The sequence below is a fragment of the Carcharhinus amblyrhynchos genome, unplaced genomic scaffold (assembly GCF_965287045.1).
Source record: "Carcharhinus amblyrhynchos unplaced genomic scaffold, sCarAmb.v2.hapA chromosome_267, whole genome shotgun sequence".
NCBI lineage: Eukaryota > Metazoa > Chordata > Chondrichthyes > Carcharhiniformes > Carcharhinidae > Carcharhinus > Carcharhinus amblyrhynchos.
The window spans coordinates 71,435-95,173 of NW_027650007.1; the positions used below are offsets into that span (position 1 = coordinate 71,435).

The 23,739-nt window shown below is 44.5% G+C and overlaps 1 protein-coding gene across 2 annotated transcripts in view; it reads right to left on the reverse strand.

Annotated features, from left to right (window-relative positions):
- Nucleotides 1-384: 384 nt before the first annotated feature.
- Nucleotides 385-23,739, reverse strand: part of klhl6 (kelch-like family member 6) — a 58,710-nt gene continuing 35,355 nt past the window's right edge. For both annotated transcript variants that reach the window (XM_080183362.1, XM_080183361.1), the window contains exons 4-7: nt 15,754-15,991; nt 14,034-14,236; nt 11,957-12,170; nt 385-2,622 (exon numbers count right to left, since the gene is read on the reverse strand). In XM_080183362.1, coding sequence (XP_080039488.1) covers nt 2,321-2,622; nt 11,957-12,170; nt 14,034-14,236; nt 15,754-15,991 — 957 coding nt within the window. In that variant the 3' untranslated portion in view covers nt 385-2,320. The remainder of the gene's footprint in view (nt 2,623-11,956; nt 12,171-14,033; nt 14,237-15,753; nt 15,992-23,739) is intronic.

Sequence of the window (23,739 nt, forward strand, 5' to 3'; positions counted from 1 at the left end):
CAATTATATGATCAGCAGCCATCTTATGGTTTACTATTGTCTCTCTCTCATTGGGGTCTGCTGTCTCCCCCTCCCTGAAATCTTTTGTTTCCTTCTCTCCAGTGGCCATCAATTTATGCTTTACAAACAGAAAATGCTGGAAAATCTTTGTAGGTCTGAAGAACATCTCTGGAGAGAGAACAGAGTCAACATTTCAAGCCTAATAACCCGAGACTCTAAAAGGTTGGCTCTATTGCCTCTCTACATGTGCTGTCAGACTTGCTGAGGTTTTCCAGCATTTCTGTTTTTGTCTCAGATTCCAGGATCCACAGTAATTTGCTTTCATTTGTATAGGATTGTTTTACCATTTTCTGACCAAGCACTTGTGTGCAAAGTGGTTCTGCTTCGCCATACATATGCTCGAGTTGATGTGTCGACACATGTCGATCACTTTCTTTAGTGTCAGATTCTCATCTTTCAGTAGACTTACTCTCATTTTAGGGTCTCCCACTCCTAGGACCAGGCTATTTTTAATCAGATTGTCTTTTGGCTGTCGAAATTAACACAATTCTTCCAGCTATGTTACTCCTATGATGTACCATTCAATCGTCTTATTTTCATTCTGAACTCTAGCTTTGAATACAAATCTTTCATACGTAACATTTGTTCGGCATTCAAAATGCGCGTTCAACGCTTTCAAAATCTTTGCTGTCTGTTTTTTTGGCTTGCCTATGAAATATAGGGAGGTATACACTGTATAGCAGTCCTTCCCTAGCAGTTCTTAACAGTGTGGCTACCCTTCTCAGGCTTGTTAATTAAGTCTGTTGCAATTTCACTGTTTTGCCATTGTAAGTGAAATACTGCCAGTTTTGTCATATGTCATTTTACAACTGGATCAGAGCTGGGATTAGAAAATTTATTGCAGTCATTTTTACTCAAGGGGTAGTTTAGTTGCAGCCTTTGCCTGTACTTCCTGATTCACTGCAACCAGAAATTTCACTTGCAGCCTGTGTGTGCTTTTTGTTTCTCTCTTGTAGCTTGTCTGTTTTCCTTTGTTCTTTTCAGCAGCTGTTTGCAGATTTTCAACATTTTGGTGTTCCTGGGTTCTCAGTCCCTTCTCTGCTTCCATTGCAGGTTTCAAATATCTCATTTTTGCCACTCTTGGATGTCATGTTGCAAGTGTAAGGACTGCAGTCTTCCTTAATGTGTTTCTGTCAGAGGCTTTTATTGAATTGATTTCAAGATGTTTGCCTCCAGAGACAGAATCCTTATAGAGTCACATGACTATGGCAAGTACAGCATTGCATTTTCAAAACCCAAACACCAGGAACTGCTGAGGGACCAAGGGATGTTCCGTCAGGACTTCATCTCTGCACCCAGACAATCCAACAAGGTGCAACCTGTGTGCGGACTTCATCTGGGGGCTGTACAGCAGAATAAAACACATACATAAGACTATGTCAACATTGTACAAATATGCATATGATTTTTTTTAACTCGAGAAAGAGCATCACTAAGAGCTGGAGGGATTCATGTTGCAGAGATGTGGAATGTATTACAGGGGATTATGTATCTAAAACATGGCTGATCAGTTCACTACCAGGCTTTATGTCTGCTAATATCAGCTTTAATTTAAATAGCATTAAATCCAGTGTTATTTGTGGGCAATCAGCCCAAATTTATTAAATACAGCTCCCTGCCACTTTCCTAAGTGGCTCAGCAGGACTATCACTGGAGGCTCAGGAGGAGCGCATTCTCGAATACCACACCTTCCTTTTCCTGGCATACATTTGTGCATGTGTAAGTGTTGGCAGCTGTGGTTCCCTATTGACCCCCAATAGCATCGCTATGATTAGGACCATGAGATCTGGCCCTTTGTGGTCAATTTGCATCGTTACTCTTTTTATTCACCTTGGTTCCACAATACCCGGGCTTACGAGCAACCAGTCCCCACCATTTAACTCTTTGAACCAGTGTTGGATCCTGACTGCTCCAGTATTTTCAATCCATGTATTCCCAAAGTGTTTCTAATATATTGCAATGCTTTCCCAATGCGTATCTCTGATGGGCTAGTGTGTAGCTGCTTGATCAGCCAAGAAAAATGCAAGGAATCTTTCTGGATTAAATTCTGGCTCCCAAATATTTTGACAATGCAGTGTTTGTCCCAGTTTCAGTGAATGTATGGCCTTTAATCCAGTGACATCCAAAAGGACCAAATCATGGAGACAGGAAAATGTTTTGTCAGATGCATCCAAAGGTTAAGATAGAAGTTGAAGAGAATACGGATCCTGGGAAAGTCCCGAGGCAGGTCCTCAGGAGGTGAGTAAGTTGCCCACGCTTGTCATACAGAGACCGCTCCTGGAACGATGCGACGGATGTGTGTGTAGGACTTCCTAACGGTGACACTGCCATGGTGTGATACGCCACGGGGCAAGACACACTCCTCCGTCAGCTTTTCCTTCTCTGTGTCCCAGCACAAGACGGTGGCAATAACCTCGTTCTTCTCATCACGGCCCCCCGTAATGAAGAGTTTGTTGTTGCAGGCCGCAATCCCACAGCTGGCACGTTCATGACCAAACTGCGTGACCAGAGTCCATGTGTCCTCTGCTGGGCTGTAGCTGTAAAGGGCCTTCATTGCACCACCTTGGGAAAGAGAAACAGGGAAAGATTAAAGCAGCAGTCCAAGATTACTCAGGCTACAGTTTACTAGAATACAAACAAAAGATGGTGATTTGCCCAAAGGATATTCCAGCACAACACAGTATTCCATAACAACTGTGTAAAGAAAACTAAAGGGAGGTCAGAGTTCTCCCCTTCATGTACCACTTACCTTGGCCATGGTTACTCCGACAACCCAACCCATTTTCCATCTACCTACAAACCCTTGTCGTTTGACTTCATGCCCTCACCATACCCTCACCCTGCCCCTCATCTACGCACTGCACCTTATCCCTCATCTACCCATTGCACCATATCTCCCCCTCACCTACCCATTCCATCATATCTCTCCCCCTCACCCTCACCCATCCACTATACCATATCCCTCACCTACCCACTGTATCATATCCCTCACCTACCCACTGTATCATATCCCACACCTACCTACTGCACTATAAGAACATAAGAAACAGGAGCAGGAGTAGGCCATCTAGCCCCTCGAGCCTGCCCGCCATTCAATAAGATCATGGTTGATCTGAAAGTGGTTCAGTTCCACTTACCCGCCTCCTCCCCATAACCCTTAATTCCGTTATTGATCAGAAATCTATCTACCTGTGACTTGAACATATTTAACGAGGTAGCCTCCACTGCTTCAATGGGCAGAGAATTCCAGAGACTCACTACCCTCCGAGAGAAGAAGTTCCTCCTCAACTCTGTTCTAAACTGACTCCCCTTTATTTTGAGGCTGTGTCCTCTAGTTCTGCTATCCTTTCTAAGCGGGAAGAATCTCTCTGCCTCCACCCTATCTAGCCCCTTCATTATCTTATATGTCTCTATAAGATCCCCCCTCAGCCATCTAAACTCTAACGAGTACAGACCCAGTCTATTCAATCTCTCTTCATAAGCTAACCCCCCCCATCTCCGGTATCAGCCTAGTGAACCTTCTCTGTACTCCCAAGGCCAATATATCCTTTCGCAAATAAGGGGACCAAAACTGCACACAGTACTCCAGTTGCGGCCTCACCAGTATCCTGTACAGTTGCAGCAAGACCTCCCTGCTTTTATATTCTATCCCCCCTCGCTATAAAGGCCAACATTCCACTCGCCTTCTTGATCGCCTGCTGCACCTGCAGACTGGGTTTTTGTGATTCATGCACAAGGACCCCCAGGTCCCTCTGCACCGTAGCATGTTGTAATTTTTCACAATTTAAATAAGTCCATTTTACTATTATTCCTTCCAAAGTGGATAACCTCACACTTGCCAACATTATGCTCCATCTGCCAGATCCTCGCCCACTCGCTCAGCCTATCCAGATCCCTCTGCAGACTTTCCACACCCTCCACGCAATTTGCTTTCCCACTCATCTTTGTGTCATCAGCAAATTTTGTCACCCTACACTCAGCCCCCTCCTGCAGATCGTCTATGTGTATGGTAAACAGTTGAGGCCCCAGCACCGATCCCTGTGGCACGCCACTAGTCGCCAACTGCCAACTAGAAAAGCACCCATTTATTCCAACTCTCTGCTTCCTGTCAGACGGCCAATCCTCAATCCACGCTAACACTTTACCCCCAACTCCGTACACCCTAACCTTCTGCAGCAACCTTTTGTGAGGCACCTTATTAAATGCCTTCTGGAAATCTAAAAACACCACATCCACCGGTTCCCCTTTGTCTACCGCACTGGTCATATCTTCACAAAAATCCAGTAAATTTGTCAAACACGACTTCCCCTTCATGAATCCATGCTGTGTCTGCTTGATTGAACCATTCTTTTCCAGGTGTCCTGCTATTTCTTCTTTAATGATAGATTCCAGCATTTTCCCAACTAGGACGTTAAGCTAACCGGCCTGTGGTTACCCACCTTTTGTCTACTTCCTTTTTTAAACAGCAGCGTAACATTAGCTGTTTTCCAATCAGCTGGCACTTCCCCAGAGTCCAGCGAATTTTGATAAATTACTACTAATACATCTACTATTACTTCTGCCATTTCTTTCAGTACCCTGGGATACATTCCATCCGGGCCTGGGGATTTGTCAACCTTTAGTCCCATTAGCCTACCAAGCACTACCTCTTTAGTAATAGTAATCGTTTTAAGGACCTCACCCCTTACAGTCCCACGACCGTTAATTCTCGTTAAGCTATTTCTGTCTTCTACCGTGAAGATCGACACAAAAAACTTACTTAAGGCCGCGGCCAGTTCCTCGTTTCCCATTATTAAATCCCCCTTCTTGTCTTCTAAGGGTCCAACATTTACTTTAGCCACTCTTTTCCTTTTTATATATTTGTAAAAACTTTTACTATCAGTTTTTATATTTTGCGCTAGTTTAGTTTCATAATCTATATTTCCTTTCTTTATCACATTCTTAGTCATTCTTTGTTGTTTTTTAAAGCTTTCCCAATCTTCTAATTCCCCACTAGTTTTGGCCACTCTGTACACACAAGTTTTTAATTTAATACTCTCCTTTATTTCTTTCATTATCCATGGCTGGTATCCCTCATTTACCAACTGCACCATATCCTCACTTACCCACTGCACATTATCCCTCACCCTTCCCCTTAGTTACCCACTATACCATATCCCTCACCCACCCACTGCACCATATCCCTCACCCACCCACTGTACCATATCCCTCACCCACCCATTGCACCATATCCCTCCTCCTCACCCACCCACTACACCATATCCCTCACCCACCCATTGCACCACATCCCTCCTCCTCACCCACCCACTACACCATATCCCTCACCTACCCACTATACCATATCCCTCACCCACCCACTGTACCATATCCCTCACCCACCCACTGCACCATATCCCTCCTCCTCACCCACCCACTACACCATATCCCTCACCTACCCACTATACCATATCCCTCACCCACCCACTGTACCATATCCCTCACCCACCCATTGCACCATATCCCTCCTCCTCACCCACCCACTACACCATATCCCTCACCCACCCACTGCACCATATCCCTCACCCACCCACTGAACCATATCCCTCACCCACCCACTGAACCATATCCCTCACCCACCCACTGAACCATATCCCTCACCCACCCACTGAACCATATCCCTCACCCACCAACTACACCATATCCCTCACCCACCCACTGCACCATATCCCTCACCCACCCACTGTACTATGTCCCTCACCTACCCACTATACCATATCCCTCACCCACCCATTGCACCATATCCCTCCTCCTCACCCACCCACTGTACCATATCCCTCACCCACCCATTGCACCACATCCCTCCTCCTCACCCACCCACTGTACCATATCCCTCACCCACCCACTACACCATATCCCTCACCCACCCACTGCACCATATCCCTCACCCACCCACTGCACCATATCCCTCACCCACCCACTGCACCATATCCCTCACCCACCCACTGCACCATATCCCTCACATATCCAATTCATCATATCATACCCGTACTGGCCCACCCTTTCACCATGTCCCTCTCACCTTCTAACTCAATCCCTCAATCTCATGTTTTTCCAGAATCATGTCAAACTGTCCCTTGTCTCCATAAACACTGTCCACTTCACCCTCCTTCCCCAGGTAACTTATTCTGCTACTCGACTGTCCCTTTTCACCTGCTCCTCTCTCCTTTTGAAAGTTAAACCCTGTTTGTTGAAAACAATTCCTTCCATCTGCAGCTCTTTTTGTTCCCATATTGGATTTATTAACTAACTAACCCATCTGTTGGTTACAGTGGATAGAAACGAATCTCCTGACATGATTGTAAAGAAGCTGAGTATAGGTTGTCCAGAGGATGGCGCTGTTGTTTGCTCTGAGCCAATGTCCCACAACAGAAACAGCAGCTGGATCAGTAATTGTTAATATTCCAGAGCAGCAACTTTCAGTGTTCCCAACTCAGGAACCAAGTCGATAACCAGCTGTAAAAATCTGACCAAAAGATCAGACAACTCATTACAACCGAGTATAACTGAAACACGGGGCTGAATGTTATCAGCCCCCTGGAGATAGGCAGTGGGGAAAGGCAGTTCCCCCTAGAGGGGGACAGCGGGGGGAGAGCGGGTGGCATGGGGCAGATCTTGTATAATGGGCAGAGGTGTTGGGAGGGAAGCTTGATGTCTTCCTAGTGCATGAAGGTATTCTCAGCAGCGGGGGCACATCAGCAGAGCAGCTGCCTTCCGAGAGAGGTAGGCAGACAATTGACAGTCACCTCTCGCCCTCATTGGCATTTTACCAGTGATGAAACGAGCCCCCAGCATCCCTGGCACTGCCAGGTAAATAGGGTTTCCAGCCCTCCAGGATTGGCCTGGTGTCTCCAGGAATTAAAGATCGATCTCCAGGACACTGCTGTGTGCAGCCCTGGAGGAAAACCATTGAGACATTAAAATAGATTGTTTATGTTGTCAACTTCTTTGAGCAATTTTCTTTATAAAAATATGAAAATGGGAAAAAAGCAAGCCATTTGGTTAACAGTCAGACATGATCCAATCAGGAAATTTAATGTAAGTTTCTTTCACATTATAGTCATTCTTCTCTAAAGGCTCCATTACAAGATTATTAATAAGCCGTTTCTCAGAGCTCAACACCAGATCTACAATAACCCATTCTCTACTTAGTTCCTCCTCACACTGTTCTAGAAAACCATCTTACAAACGTTCCAGGAGTTTGCCCTCCACAACATTAGTCCTAATTTGATTTACCCAAGGAATCTTAAAATAATGTCAAAAGATGTCAGAGAGTGAGAGACACAGAGAGGGAGAGAGACTGAGAGAGACAGGGAGACAGAGAGGGAGTGAGACTAACATAGAGAAAGAGATTGACAGAGAGAAAGACAGACTGAGAGAGAGGGAGGCAGAGAAGGAGAGGCAGTAATAGAGATAGACAGAGGCAAAAAGGGAGAGAGACTGAGACAGAGAGAGACTAAGAAGGAGAGAGACAGAGAGAGATAGAGAACGAGAGAAACTAAAAGAGACTGAGAGGGGGAGGGACTGAGAGGGGGAGCAGACCCAGGGGAACTCTATCTGCAGCCTATCCGCTTTCTGGGAAAAATGTGACTTCAGAAAAAAAAATAAGGAATTGGTTAGTGAGTATTTTCGCATTTATCTTTTAAAGCTTGGATAATTTATTAATAATTATAAGGTTTTATTAATAGTAGTAAGGTTTACTAAGGGTAGTCAGCTTATGGGAGCAGAAGGATCGCGGTCTCTAGTCTCCAAGTTATAAAAAGTAGTTTGTAACGCAAAGTTAAAAGCACACAAGGGCAGCTCAGCTGGTTCAATGTCCATCCTGTAAGGTGAAGGGTGGTGGCCACTTCCTGTGGCTGGAAACTGGTGCAGGAACTGGTGTCAGCAGCTGCAGGAAGCTGAGCTCCAGGTTTTGGATCCTGGAGTCACTGTGGCATATCCATTAGGCTGACAACTATGTGGGTAGCACATTTAGGGAGGTGGTCACACTGCAGGCAATGGGTGGGGGAATGGGTGACCACCAGACAGTCAAGGACAAGCAGACCAGTAGTGCAAGAGTTCCCAAGTCCAGCCCACTCACTTAAGCAGGTTTCTGTTTTTGAATACAGAACAAGCTCAGGCAGGCAGAAGGGGGTGCTGATGGGCGGGGATTGTTCAGGCTTCCACTCAAGGAAGGAAAGAGTGCTCAGACCCCCCACCACCCCCTGGTGGGGGGGAGAGGGGTGGAAGGATTGGACATCGAGAACAGGGGGTAGTTAGGGCCAGGGAACTGGAAATTGTTGATATAATGTAGGGCATCAGAGAAATCACCAAATATAAGTGGAGACTGGACAAGCGAGAGAGGATGGAGTCAAGATAGGAGGAAATGAGTTCAGTGGGACAGGAACAAGCTGATACGATGGGTCTCCCAGTCCTGTCTGGATTTAGGGATGGAGGTAGAAGTGGGCTGTGTTGGATCGGGGACTATGAGGTTGGAAGCTCTGGATGGAAGATCTTCAGAGGTGATGAGGTCAGTGTCAGTCCTGGTTCAATGTTTGGTGGTGGGGTCATGGTGCTGTGGGAGGTAGGATCTCTCTCCTCCATCTGGCTGAACTAGTTTTTTCACTCAACAATTTCTCCTTTAACTTTGCCTCATTTCCTGCAAATAAAAGGTGTGCCTATGGATACCCACCTGGGTCCCAGTTTTGTCTGTCTTTTTGTGGGTACATGGAACATTTCTTGTTCCAGTGTTACTCAGGCCCCCTCCTGTAACTCTTTTTCCATTACATTGATGACTAGCGGTCCCATTTCATGCTGTCGTTCGGACCTGGAGAAATCTGACAATTTTGCTTCCAATTTCCACCCCTCCCTCACCTTCACATGCTCCATCTCTGATACTTCCCATCCTTGACCTCTCAGTCTCCATTTCCAGTGACACACAGACCATCAATACTTCTTAAAACCTACTGACCCCCACAGCTGCCTTGACTACAGCTCCTCACACCCCACTTCCATTCTCCTAATTTCTCTGCCTCCATCACATCTGTTCTGACGATGCCACCTTTGAAAGCAGTTCTTCTGACATGGCTGCTCTTTTTCCGAATCGAAGTTTCCCCCCACTTGTGGCTGACGGCACATTCGACTGGGTTCAACCCATTCCCTGCACCTCTGCCTCACCCCCTTCCTCGTACCCCTAGAACCAGGATAGGGTCCCCTTGTCCTCACTTTTCACCATCAGCCTCCACATATAGGGGATCATCTTCTGCCAACTCCAGCATAACACTATCATGAAACACATCTTGCCCCTCGCCGCACCCCCTTGTTGGCATCCTCCCTGGTCCACTCCTCCAATTCCTCATTCCCTTTTCAATGTAATCGCAGAAGGTGCCACACCTGACCCTTTACCTCCATCCTCCTCACCATCGTAGGCCCCAAACGCTCCTTTCAGGTAAAGTAACATGTTATTTGTATTTAGAATCATAAAATTGCTGTAGTGCAGAAGGAGACCTATCGAGCCCACATCAATTCCACTCAGGCCCTATTCCAGTAACCCCACATATTTACCCTGCTAAGAACAATTTAGCATGGCCAATGAACCTAAGCTGCATACCTTTGGACTGTGAGAGGAAACGGGAGCACCCAGAGGAAGCCCATGCAGACACAGGGAGAATGTGCAAACTCCTCACAGATAGTGACCCGAGGCCAGAATTGAACCCAGGTCCTTGGTGCTGTGAGGCAGCAGTGCTAACCACTGTACCACCGTGTCACCCTCATTCAATTTGGTCTGTTGTATTCACCGCCTCTAATGTGGTCTCATCTACCTTGGGGAGATTAAACACAGACTGGATGACACTTTGCAGAACACTTTTACTCAATCCATAAGCATGACCCGAGCCTTCCTATGGCTTGTCATTTTAACTCAGCATCTTGCTCGCATGCCCACATGTCTGTGCAATGTTCCAGTGAAGGCTAACGTAAACTGGAGGAAATGTGCCGCACTTTACAATTCTTGCAACTCAACATTGAGTTCAACATCCTTAGATTGCGATCTTTCTCCATCTTTTTCCATTCAAACACTTTTTGGCCCAATGCAAACCCTCCCCCACAGGGCCATTTGTCACTTGTTTTTCAGTTTTGCTTACACCAAGCACTGACCTATATTCTCCCAGTGACACATTCTGATATCTTACCTTTGTGTAACTACTTGCACCTTCTCCTGTCGTTAATGCTTCCTGTTTTGTGACTAACGCAACTTGTTCAATCTTTCCTAGCTCCCCCTAATCATTGACCTCTTCAGCTGCCCCAGCCTCTCCTGCACATTATATGGCCCATCACATTTCTACCCCTCTCCAGTTCTGAAGAAGAGTCACATGGACTCAAAACGTTAACTCTGTTTCTCTCCCCACAGATGCTGTCCGACCTACTGAGTTTTTTCAGCACTTTCCTGTTCTTGTTTCAGATTCCAGCATCTACTGTACTTTGCTTTTATTACCATAGAGCCTAGATGCCTTAATCATGTTTAATTGTGTAATAAGTCAATGAAAATATATTTCACTAAACTTATTTTCAGTTGGAGATGCCATTCATGTGAACTAACAACAGGAATTTTGTTCGATTCCCAGTGGGTGATATTGTTGATAACTGGTCGTCCCACTCCTATCTCCAAACAGAGACTGTGGTATTTTATCTCGGTGTAAGTTACTGCAGTTCCAAAGAAATATCTATGTCACTTGTTTGTCAAACTTTCTTGTGGTTGTTATCTGGAAGAAATCAGATAGTGCATACGGTCCAAAATCTGCTAGTGTTTTTATTATCTCATTTAATCAAATTCTAAGAATGATGCTGTGCCTTATAGTTTGAAATTGCTTAATATCTTTTCTCTCTCTCTCTCTCTCATACACTTAGAAGTATCAGCACAGGATCAGTCCGGAGCCCAAATAGTGAGGCATTGCTATTTTCCCCTTCTGCATTAGTACGGATTTACACGAGCTCTGATCTTACTTGTTATTGGCTCATTAACATGAGTGGGTAATAGCTATCAATATGATGAACATTGCTTCTGGCTGCTGTTCTCACACTGCTATGATGGTGTACCCAGTCTAAATCCCAATCAGCTTGGACTTAACTGAACAGAGGACACATTCAGTACATTCAATGGAATAATCTCTGGAAAAGTAAGGAGAGGAGGAATCTTGTGGGGGAGTTGGAGGTCTCGGCCACTGGCTGCAGGGTTCATGAGAGCCCCACATTGTCTCTTTTCAAGAAGAGCTGCTGCATCTTGTGCCAATTAAGCAAGGTATGGGCTAAAACCCATACAGACACAGATAGAATGTGCAAACTCCACACAGTCACCCAGGACCAGAATTGAACCCGGGTCCTTGGTGCTGTAAGGCAGCATGCTAACCCCAATGTGCCATCATGTTGTCCAAAATCACAGCAATATCCTGTAGAATTTAAAACCATCTATTGATGTGGAGAAGTACCAAAGGCCAACAAAGATCATTTGGGGGTCGTTGGAATTCAAGTTTTGAATGAAGGCAAAAGTCTGTGATAGCAAAAGGACATGAGAAATCTCGACCTAGTAATCATCGCAAAATTGGAAACATTAGGAAGGAAAACAAAAAATATCTTTTCACATGCAGGGTAGTGTACCGTAGAACCACACCAACTCTCTGAAAGAGCATCTTACCCAGGCCAAGAGGAAGGGTGACGATAGATATGAATCAAAGATGGGAAAAAGGATTTAAAGTAAAGTACAGATCAGCCATGAATGGTCAAATAACCTTTACATGTTCTTAACCAGAAAGTTGTGCGCAAACTCTTTGCCCAGGTGTTAACATCTGCACTCACCACCCACAGCAAATCACCATAGTCCACGTACCTACAACATAAATGTGGTCATTGAATGTGACAGCATTGATGCACTTGGCTTCGACAGGCATGGGTGACCTGAGGCTCCATTTATTGGCTGCAGGGTCATAGCATTGGGTTCTGTCCGTGGCCAGCTTCCCATTGGGACCTCCTCCAATGACATAGAGTTTCTTATTATAGGTGGTGGCAGCAAATGAGCTCACATTCACAAGGAGCGGAACCACCTGCGGGAGAAGAAATGATCTGAGTGACATTTAAGTGGTTCACAGGATGAAGTGATACCTTTCAGAAAAACGGGCTGTGAATGTTTAACAGCAATGAAAGAGAACAAACAATATTTACTTCAGTTTTTCACTTCTCTCCATTGCCTCCACCTCACCTCCCTGTGTCAAGCCCTCCCTCTCTCCCAATTCCTCACCCACCCCCATTTTGCTGCATGACATTTAGATGTAGGAATGGGGGAAAAGTGCAGTGCCCTGGTACAGAAGAGGGAATAGCCACAAGAGCACCCTATATGTAGTACTCATAGCTGTGAGTGTCTTCTTAATTACATTGTTGGCAGAAACAAGTGATGGAAATGAATTGTCTTTGGCTATGTACAGAGGATAGCTGGGACACTGGGTTGTGTAAAAGGACTGTGAGACCAAACAAGTCAATAAACTCTCTTAATAGAGAAGAGGTCTAACTTAGTTTAGGCTTCACCAATTTGCTTGGACCCTGTTAAAAATGCCTGTATTCCAGAATTAGTCATGCCCTCTAACCAAGCTGTTCCAGTACAACTCCAACACTGGAACCTGACCGGCAATGTAGAAAATTGCCCAGGTATGTACTGTCCACACAAACGAGGGTCAAGTCATGCTCCAGGGTGCTGAGCACACAATCCCAACCAACACTCCAGTGCAGTACTAAGGGAGTGCTGCACTGCTGGGAGCGCAGTCTTTTGGGTGAACATTAAACCAAGCCTCACCTGCCCTCTTAGCTGCACATAAAGGATCCCACTGCGATGTTTGAAGAAAAGCAGGAGAACTGTCCTCAGTTCCCTGTGCAACATCCCAAAAAATTCCAATTATCTGATCATTTACTTCATTGTTGTTGTGGGATCCTACTGTGCACAAATTGACAGCTGCATTACAACACTCACCACACTTCAAAATGTATGTTATTAGCTATAAAGTTCTTTGGGATGTCCTGAGGTGCTATGTAAATGCAATTTCTTTTTCATTTCCCCTGCAAATGTTAACTGCACCATATTGATTGGAACAATTTATTGATTTTGTTCAAGAAACTGGTGAGCATTATATTTGTTGCATTTTCTTTTAGATGATTGTTGAGATTCAGTTGATTGCATTCTAATCTCAGAGTCAAAAGGCTCTGGCATCAATTCCTCAAGATGTGGGAATGCCGGCGTTGGACTGGCGTAAACACAGTAAAAAGTCTGACAACACCAGGTTTTAGTCCAACCGATTTATTTGATGATAGACTCACAAGCTTTCGAGGTTTCCCTCTTCGTCAGGTGAACGGAGAGTTCTGGCCTCAGACAGAGCATATAAAGCACAGACAGTTTAGAGAATCTCTAATGCTCTAAACTCTCCATTCACCTGACGAAGAGGGAAACCTCGAAAGCTTGTGAGTCTATCATCAAATAAATCGGTTGGACTAAAACCTGGTGTTGTCAGACTTTTTACTGAATCAATTCCTCAATCCAGAGAGTTGTGTACAAAATCTCAGCCAATGTTTCGGTGCTGTGTTGCCAGAGGTGAGCCTTCTTTTGAACAATGTGTTAAACCTGGGGCCTGTGTGCTCTCTCAGAAGGACTTGCTGTGCACAGTTCCATTGCCATGGTTCCCATGGCAGTGACTACACTTAAGAGGTATTTCATTGGCTGTGAAGTGCTTTGGTATGTTCTGAGATTCTGAAGGTCACTACTCATGATATGTGACTCCCGGGAGTGACAGAAAATGCATGACAGTAAAACTGTGACACAGGAGGGAAATGTGAAATGTACAGAGGGGCCACAATCTGTAATAAGAAATCCCGGTTTAGTATAGATTGCCATGAGCACAGACAATGTTCAGCTCAGTAAATACCTCTGACCAGCAGTTATGAAAGGGATCATACGCTTCCACGCTGTTGAGACGTGTAATGCCATCAAAACCTCCCAGTGCGTACACCTTGCCACTCAGAACTGCCATCTTGTGTCGCCACCGTCCAGTGTTTAAATATTCAACCTGAATCCATTTGTTTAAGGAGGCATTGTATTTCCACACCTCATGCTGTGTTTCTTTACCACCTGGAAGATCCAACAGAAAAACAAACTTTAATCCTTCAGGTGCATAAATCTTGAGCTTTTTCTGTTCCCAAGGTGATTTTTGGAAAACACTTGCAGCCATGGCAGTCTTGAACCTAGGACCTCGTGCCCAAAAAATAAATGTCATTGCTTAAAGAATGTGAGCTTCCTGGGCAGCCACACACACGTTGGGAAAACTGGGATAAACACATGAAGGAAAAGAATTTGCTGGACTATGGGAAATGGATGGATTCACTGGATAACTCAGACTGAGTGGCTCCATTCTGTGTTCCTTCATTCTATGATGGGTTGTGCAGCCATGTCTAGAAGATTTGAACAAGTTGTGTAAAATGAGGGAAGGATGTGGTAAAGCAGATACAGAAAAACTGTGGGCCAAATTTTAACCTGTTTAAATTCCACCCAACTGCACTGAGTTAAAATTGAACCCAATTGACACTGGTGAGAGGATTCAGAACAAGGGAATATCATCTTCAAATTAGAGCTAAACTATTCGGAAACAAAATCAGGCAGTGTTTCTTCACACAAAGAACAGCGGAAATCTGGAACTCTCCCCAGTGCTGAAACAATAGAAATTTTCAACACTCAGAACAACAGATTCTGTTAGGAAAGCGTATCAAAGATGGGTAAACAAAGGTGAGGTACGGATCTCCAGGATCTGATTGGCAATTGTCCCAGACTAAACCAGATTGTACACAATTGCAGTTTCATATTTGATGCTAAGCTGAGCTGCCAATCACATAGCCTTACAATCACAAAGACCATTCGTTTCCAACTCTGTAACATTGCCCAATTCTGCTCCTGTCACAGCTCATACATTGCTGACACACTCACTCATGTTATTGTTAACTTTGGACTTGACTATTCTAGTGCATGTCTTACCTTACACCATCCTGCATAAATCACTCTTTACATCCCACTCTCCCCTTTGAACTTTGCTCTTTGACAGAATGATGCAGCATTGATTCGGTAATATAAGAAATAGAAATCTGAGCACCCTCATAATCTCTTATCAGATTTCTTGTTTGTATTTACATTCCCCTTGTAGTGCTGTTTCCGATGTATCTTATCAGCTCATACAAATCTACCTGGCAGTGGACCTTTTCGTGCAGAACTGCTATTGGATTTAATTTTACAGAACAACCGAACCTAGGACCTAGCAGCCTTTTTCCTTCAGATTTTTTTGTTCAGTGGAATGAGTGTTCGCAGAGCTGTTCCCAAACTGCCTGCTTTACACACACAGGGAAGATACTGCATTGGTTAGATACAGAGTAAGCCTCCCTCTGCACTGCCCCATCAAACACTCATAGGGCAAGTACAGCTTAGACACAGAGTGAAGCTCCTTCTACCCTGTCTCATCACCGACTTGTGCTGAGGTTTGTTGCTGATTCTGGCTGTCTGAAATGAAAGGTGACCATCCCGCAAGGTGAGTGCAAAGTAAGAGGGCAGTAAGAACCATTGTGTTGGATGGTGGGGCAGCTGGTTCTAAACTCAGAGCTTACCTGAGATGTAGACCTCGTTACGGAATGTGATACACGCAAATTCCACCCACTTCTTGTTCTCACTCTCCATCTCCAGCTCCGTGATGGGCAACTTGGCCACTTCCAGCCGACTTCGCCGGAGTGGGTCCAGGCAGGTCACCTCCGACACAAACTTCTCATCCTTGGTGCAGCCGCCTATTATCATGAAAACTTCCGACTGGAACTCCTGCATCCTGGGTTTCGTCCTCTCTGAAATAATCTGCTCCAATGGAAACAAAAAGGAGGTAAGTATCAAAGCAGAGTTGTTCTTTTCCTCATTCACTGGTGAATTATCCTGTAAAAAGTTCAAGAAACTTTACTCTCTTCTATTTTATAAAGGTTCCAGGTCCAATTCTTGGGATAATCTCCACTCTCACCTGAGGTGTTGTCAACAGAGTAAAAAGATTAAAGTTTATTTATTAGTGTCACAAGTAGGTTGATATTAACAATGTAATGCAATGAAGTTACTGTGAAAATTCCCTAGTTGTCACACTCAGTCACCTGTTCGGGTGCATTGGCCAATGTAGCTAACCAGCACATCTTTTGGATTGCGGGAGGAAACAGGAGCACCCGGAGGAAACCCACACAGATATGGAGAGAACATGCAAACTCCGCACAGTCACCCAAGCCGGGAATCTAACCCAGCTTCCTGGTGCTGTGAAGCAGCAGTGCTAACCACTGTGCCATCCCAGGCCTCGAGTATCAGCCTTAGCTCACCTGGGGAACATTTTAGTCCGAAGGTTGTTCCAGAGGATTGAATATGTAATCTAGGCTGGCTAAGTAGTGCCAATTTGAGGGGGTGCTGCACTGTCGGATGTGGCATTTTATGGATGAGGTGTGAAACTGAGAGCTGTCTGCCTTCCCAAGATGGACGCCATGATCTGATGGCGCCATTTTGAAGAAGAGCAGGAGTGTTGTCACAAGTATTTGAAAAACAGGCAGTGCTGGAAATGCTCAGCACATCTGGCAACATCTGTGGAGAGAGAGAGAGAGAGAGAGAGAGAGAGAGTTAATGCTTCCAGCTGAATGTGACTTTTTCTTTAAACTGAAGAAGAGTCATATTCAATTCCCACATGTGGTGGGATTTTCCCATTCGCCCTGTGGTGAGAACCATTGCAGGCAGGATGGAACTTTTGCCGCATCAGCTGGGGATCAGTTGATTTTGGGGAGGAATTTCTAGTCAGGCAGCATTCTTTCTCTCTCCCCCACAGATGCTGCCAGACCTGCTGAACAATTCCAACACTTTCTGCTTTGATTTCAGATTTCCAACATTAGCAGTATTTTCCTGGTACTTTCATTCTTTCCGGTGTCCCGGCCAATTTCAATCAACATCACAAAACTCATTGAAAGATTCCTGTTTGTGAGGGCTTGCTGTCCACGAAAGTGGCTACCACGTTAGAATAGTGACTACACGCCATTAAAATTACACCATTTGCTGTAAAGCACTGTGGGGCGTCCTGCGATTGAGAAGAAAGAAGTTTGTGTTCTTTCTCAGCATTTCCAGGAGGGAGAAGAGCAGAGCTGGCTGTGATGCCCTCACGTTGATTCATTCACTGTTTGAGTTGGTCAAGGTGGATTGCCACCCAGTGACTGGCTTCCAGTAAGAGTCAACACCTGTGAGAAAGGCTACTTTGAAAACTGTGAGGCAAGAAACCAGTTAATCCTGTTGATGGTGGTATGCAGGCATTTTTAATATTTGGTATGGAAGGGCCCTGCCGAACATAACCAGGATATGTAAATGTTTGTGTTTGCTGCCTGCTGAAGATGACCAAGCCCAACTCCTTCAGATATTTATACCCAAAACCATCTACTTCCATTCCCCATAATCGCTCTCCTTTGCACAACTCGACAGAGCTGTTCTCAAAACCCTCATCACCTCTAGCCTCACACCTCAAAGTCTCTGTAAACTTCAGCTTATCCAACGCTGCAGGCTGTATCCTAACTCACTCTAAATCCTCTCCTCTGACACCACTCTGCTCACTGACACAATTGGCTTCTAATACAGAGTCATAGACTCAAAGACATTTACAACATAGAAACAGGCCCTTCGGCCCAACTTGTCCATGCTGCCTTTTTTTTAAACTCCTTTGCTAGTTATGCCCATAATTGGCCCATATCCCTCTAAACCCATCTTACCCATGTAACTGTCTAAAAGCTTTTTAAAAGACAAAATTATCCCCGCCTCTACTACTATCTCTGACAGCTTGATCCAGACACTCACCACCATCTGTGTGAAAGCATTGCCCCTCTGGACACGTTTGTATCTGTCCCCTCTCACCTTAAACCTATGCTCCCTAGTTTTAGACTCCCTTACCTTTGGGAAAAGATAATGACTTTCTAGCTGATGTGTACACCTCATTATTTCATAGACATCTATAAGATCACCTCTCAGCCTTCTACACTCCAGAGAAAAAAGTCCCAATCTATCAAGCCTCCCCTTGTAATGCAAACCATCCAGTAGCATCCGAGTAAATCTCTTCTGTGCTCTTTCTAGTTTAATAATATCTTTTCTATAATAGGGTGACCAGAACTGTACACAGTATTCCAAGTGTGGCTTTACCAATGTCTTGTACAACTTTAACAAGGCACCCCAAGTCCTGCATTCAATATTCTGACCAATGAAACCAAACCTGCTGAATGCCTTTTTAACCACTCTGTCCACCTGTGACCCCACTTTCAAGGAGCTATGAACCTGTATTCCTAGATCTCTTTGTTCTGTAACTCTCCCCAACACCTTACCATTAACTGAATAAGTCCTGCCCTGGTCAATCTACCAAAATGCATTACCTCGCATTTGTCTAAACTAAACTCTATCTGCCATTTGTCAGCCCACTGGCCCAATTGATCAAGATCCCATTGCAATCAGAGATAACCTTCTTCATTGTCCACTATGCCACCAATCTTGGTGTCATCTGCAAACTTACTAACCATGCCCCCTATATTCTCATCCAAATCATTAATATAAATAACAAATAACAGTGGATCCAGCACTGATCCCTGAGGCACACCACTGGTCACAGATCTCCAGTTTGAAAAACAATCATCTACAATCACTCTCTGACTTCTGTCATCAAGCCAGTTTTGTATCCTTTTAGCTACCTCACCTTGGATCTCATGAGATTTAGTTTATGCAATAACCTACCATGCGGTACCTTGTCAAAGGCCTTGCTAAAGTTCATGTAGACAATATCAACCACACTGCCCTCATCTATCTTCTTGGCTACCCCTTCAAATAACTCAATTAAATTTGTGAGACATGATTTTCCACTCACAAAGCCATGCTGACTTCCTAATCATCTCTAAATGCCTGTAGATTCTGTCGCTCAAAATACCTTCCAACAACTTAACCGCCACAGGTGTGAGGCTCACTGGCTGTGGTTCCCAGGCTTTTCCCTGCAGCCCGTCTTAAACAAAGGCACAACATTTACCACCCTCCAGTCTTCAGGCACCTCACCTGTGACTATCGATGATTCAAATATCTCTGCTAGGGGACCCGCAATTTCCTCCCGAGCCTCCCACAATGTCCTGAGATATACTTCATTAGGTCCCAGGGATTTATACACTTTAAGATTTCCAGCACCTCCTTCTCTGGATTATGTACACTACTCATGACATCACTATTTATGTCCCCAAGTTCCCTAACATCCATGCTTTTCTCAACAGTAAATACTGATGAGAAATATTCATTTAGGATCTCGCCCATCTCTTATGGATCCACACATAGATGATCTTGTTGATCCTTAAGAGGCCCTACTCTGTCCCTAGTTACTCTTTTGCCCTTTATGTATTTATAAAAGCTTTTTAGATTATCCTTTGCCTTATCTGCCAAAACAATCTTGTCTTCCCTTTTTGCCCTCCTGATTTCTCTCTTAACTCTATTCCTATATCCCATATACTCTTCAAGGGATTCACTTGATCCCAGTTGCCTATGCATATCATGTGCCTTTTTCTTCTTCTTGACCAGGACTTCAATATCCCGAGTCATCAAGGGTTCCCTTTAAGCACATTCACCCTAGTTAACACACTTTTGAAAGCCTCCCACCTACCAGACATCCCTTTACCTTCCCAGAGACTCCCAATTAACTTTTGACAGTTCTTGCCTGATACAATCACAATTTAGAATTTTAACTTTTCGGCATAACGTCCTCCATACCTGTCTTAAAACGAATAGAATGATGGTCACTGGTCCCAAAGTGATCCCTCACTAACATTTCTGTCATTTGCCCTTCCTTATTTCTCAAGAGGGGGTCAAGTTTTGCCCCCTCTCTAGTCAGGCCATCCACATACTAAATGAGAAATTCCTCCTGAGTACACTCAACAAATTTCTCTCCGTCCAACCTTCTAATATTATGGCTGTCCCAGAAAGTTAAAATCCCCTTATTACCAACCTATTTTTCTTGGAGCTAACTGTAATCTCCTTACATGTTTGCTCCTCAATTTCCCACTGACTATTTGGGGGTCAATTGTACAATCCTATCAAAGTGAATTCCCCCTTCTTATTTCTCAGTTCTATCCATGTAGGCTCAGTGGCCAAACCCTCAGATATATCCCCTCTCAGTAACTGCCGTGATGTTTTCCCTAATCAAAAGTGCAACTCCCTCTCCTCTCCCACCTCCTGTTCTATCTTTCCTATAGCATCTGTACCCTGGAGAATTGAGCTGCCAGTCCTATCCCTCCCTTAGCCATGTTTCAGAAATTGCTATAATATCCCAGTCCCATGTGCCCATCAATGCCCTGAGCTCACCTGCCTTGCCCTTCAGGCCTCTTGCATTGAAATGAATGCAGTTTAATCTGGACTCCCCTTGCTCTCTGTCCAGCTTTTGCTTTATCTGTCTGGTACTAGGATTGCTGATACTGCCTTTACTACTTAATGTGCTCACTTTAACTTCAGTGCTGTCCTCAACCTTCTCTTCTGTCTCCTTACTGTTTTTGTCCACCCCCCTCCCCCACCAAATTAGTTTAAATTCTCCCAAGTGGCTCTAGCAAATCTTTTTGCCAGGATATTAGCCCCCGTCCAGTTCAGGTGTAACCTGCCCCTTTGAATAGGTCGCCCCTTCCCCAGAAGAGATCCCAATGATCCAAAAATCTAAATTCCTGCACTAGCTTTCAAGCCATGCATTCATCTGCCTAATCCTGCTATTCCTACTCTCACTGGCATGTGGCACCAGTAGTAGTCCAGAAATTACCTCCGCAGGATAAGCCTCAAGGATTGCCATGATTTGCACTATTTTATGGGCAGGGATCATGCACACAGAATGCCAGTGTGAAGTTGAGAAAGAAGAAACAGTGTAGTAACATATCATTCAGTAAAAATAAACCATCCTTGGGTATATTTATAGAACTGTGCTCAGTTAATGACACTCTTTTAACACCAAATAATTTTTGTATCCAAAAATAGGTACAGAACTGAAGACTCAATTAATGTGCTGCTGGATTGTACTTCCAAAAATAGCCCTACTCATTATGTCCTTTCATCTTTCATTTACACTTGTTGTATTTTCCCTACCTGATATTTTCCCACACTTTCTATCTCTCTTTCTCTCATAGTTATTGGAGGGGTATATTATGTCTGATTAAGGATGTAAAATGGGTGCAACATGTACCAATTTCTGGGTGTCAGATCCTATGCCCAACATGCCTCACCATCATGGCTGCCGCTTTATTGATCTCCGTGTTTTTAGGTGTCCCTAACACTGGGCCAATTTTAATATGTAAAGAAAGGTCCTAAGTATGTCTCAGGACCCTCCTGCAACATTTATCAAAAACTAGGTGGAGTGTGCACCATGTAGGACTGAGATGAGGAGAAGTCTCTTCCATCAGAGAGTGGTGAACCTATGGAATTCACCACCACAGAAAGCAGCTGAAGCCAATATATATGTTTTCAAGAAGGATTTTGATATAATACTTGCAGCGAAGGGGATCGAAGGGTATGGAGGGAAGGTGGGATTAGGCAATTGAGTTGGATGATTTTTTTATTCATTCGTGGACATGGGTGTTGCTGGCTGGCCAGCATTTATTGCCCATTCCTAGTTGCTCTTGAGAAGATGATGGTGGGCTGCCTTCCTGAATCGCTGCAGTCCACGTGCTGTGGATTGATCCACAATGCCGTTAGGGAGAGAATTCCAGGATTTTGACCCAGCAACTGCAAAGGAATGATGATATATTTCCATGTCAAGACGGTGAGTGGCTTGGAGGGGAGCTTGAAGGTGGTGGTGGTCCCATGTAACTGCTGCCCTTGTCCTTCTAGATGGAAGTGGTCATGGGTTTGGAAGGTGCTGTCTAAGGATCTTTGGTGAACTTCTGCAGTGCACCTTGTAGAACGTACACACTGCTGCTACAGAGCATCGGTGATGAATCGAGTGAATGTTTGTAGATGTGGTGCCCATCAAACAGGCTGCTTTGTCCTGGATGGTGTCAAACTTTTTGAGTGTTGTTGAAGTTGCACCCATCCAGGAAGGGAAAGTATTCCATCACATGCCTAACTTGTGCCTTGTAGATGGAGGTTAGGCTTTGGGGAATCAGGAGGTGAGTTACACGCTGCAGCATTCCTAGCTTCTGACCTGCTCTTGCATAATAAATGGCGGAGCAGGCTTGAAGGCCCAAATGATCTATGCCTGCCCCTATTTCCTATGTTTCTTTCCTAGTTCCACAATGACCTAACCAGCAATCTTTAGCTTGGTTCTGTAGATATTCAGAGGTGTACACAGAAAATGACGAAGTGAAGATAGCTTGATAGGAACATAAGAAATAGGAGCAGGAGTAGGCCATCCAGCCCTTCGAGCCTGCCCCACCATTCAATAAGATCATGGCTGATCTGAAGTGGATCAGTTCCACTTTCCCGCTTTCTCCCCATAACCCTTAATTCCCATGTCTATCAGAAACCTATCTACCCGTGACTTAAATATATTCAACGAGGTAGTAAGCAGAAAGCATTATGAGTGAGAATCTTGAGAAGTTCCACAGTTGCAGTGGGGTAAATCAGTTTAAGGACAATGGAAAAGTATGACAATGAGATCATCAAGGTCATATGAAAAATAGATTGGAGAAATTTAAACACAGGAACTGAAACTATCTGATACAAGTAAGGACAGAAGAAAGAAATCAAGGCAGTGGTTGAGAGGGTGCCAAACAAGTGTGAGGAAGTACACTTTGAGTATAAGATGGAAACACACTCAAGATGGGAAAGTCGTGTATACTGTCACCAAAAGCAAGATGACAATCTAATGGAATCCAGGAGGTTTACAAAAGCTAGGCAGTAGGAGTTCTTTCAAATCTCAGGTCTTGTCGCTGGAAGCAAATATTGGTCAAATTTCAGCCTTGGTTCAGTGGGAGGGTGGTTTGCAGTTTCTTGAACCTGCGCCGTCATCCTGCTGAGAGCAACAGGGAATCCTGTGATTTTCAGCCTATAATTCCTCATAGCACTGCACAGGTTTGTAAAAACTCGCCCTGAGGACTGAAGAATTGATGAAACTGCAAAACCTGTTTTATATTCCTTGGAGATGAGGCTGCTCAAGTGGGAAATCAGATTAAGCTGTTTAAAATACTGAAGGGAACTAAGAGACTATGAGGATCTGACTCCATTTAGAATAAAGTCAAGGCAGTTAAAAGGGACCATTCTCACCAAGCTGTTCGGCTGTAGAGGGCATCACTTTCACACCCAACCATTTACTAAACTGTCATGTGCGTAAGCACATTTTGAGGAATTTACCAGAAAAAAAAGATTTTCCCCACTTTGTCAAGCTGTCTGGCGGTCAGCCATAACCCCTCATCTATTGCTCAGTTTTATATCAGTTTATGTGGAAGAAGGTTTGTCTGTATTGTATGCCTCAACAGCACATTGGCAGTGTCCTTACTAGGTGAAGTATCGAGAGAACTTCACCTTTAGTCACCTTGTTTGACTGGATCTAACTGTCAGCTCAGTGGTAGCACTCAGCCTCTAAATCAGAAAGTTGTGCTTTCAAGTCCCAG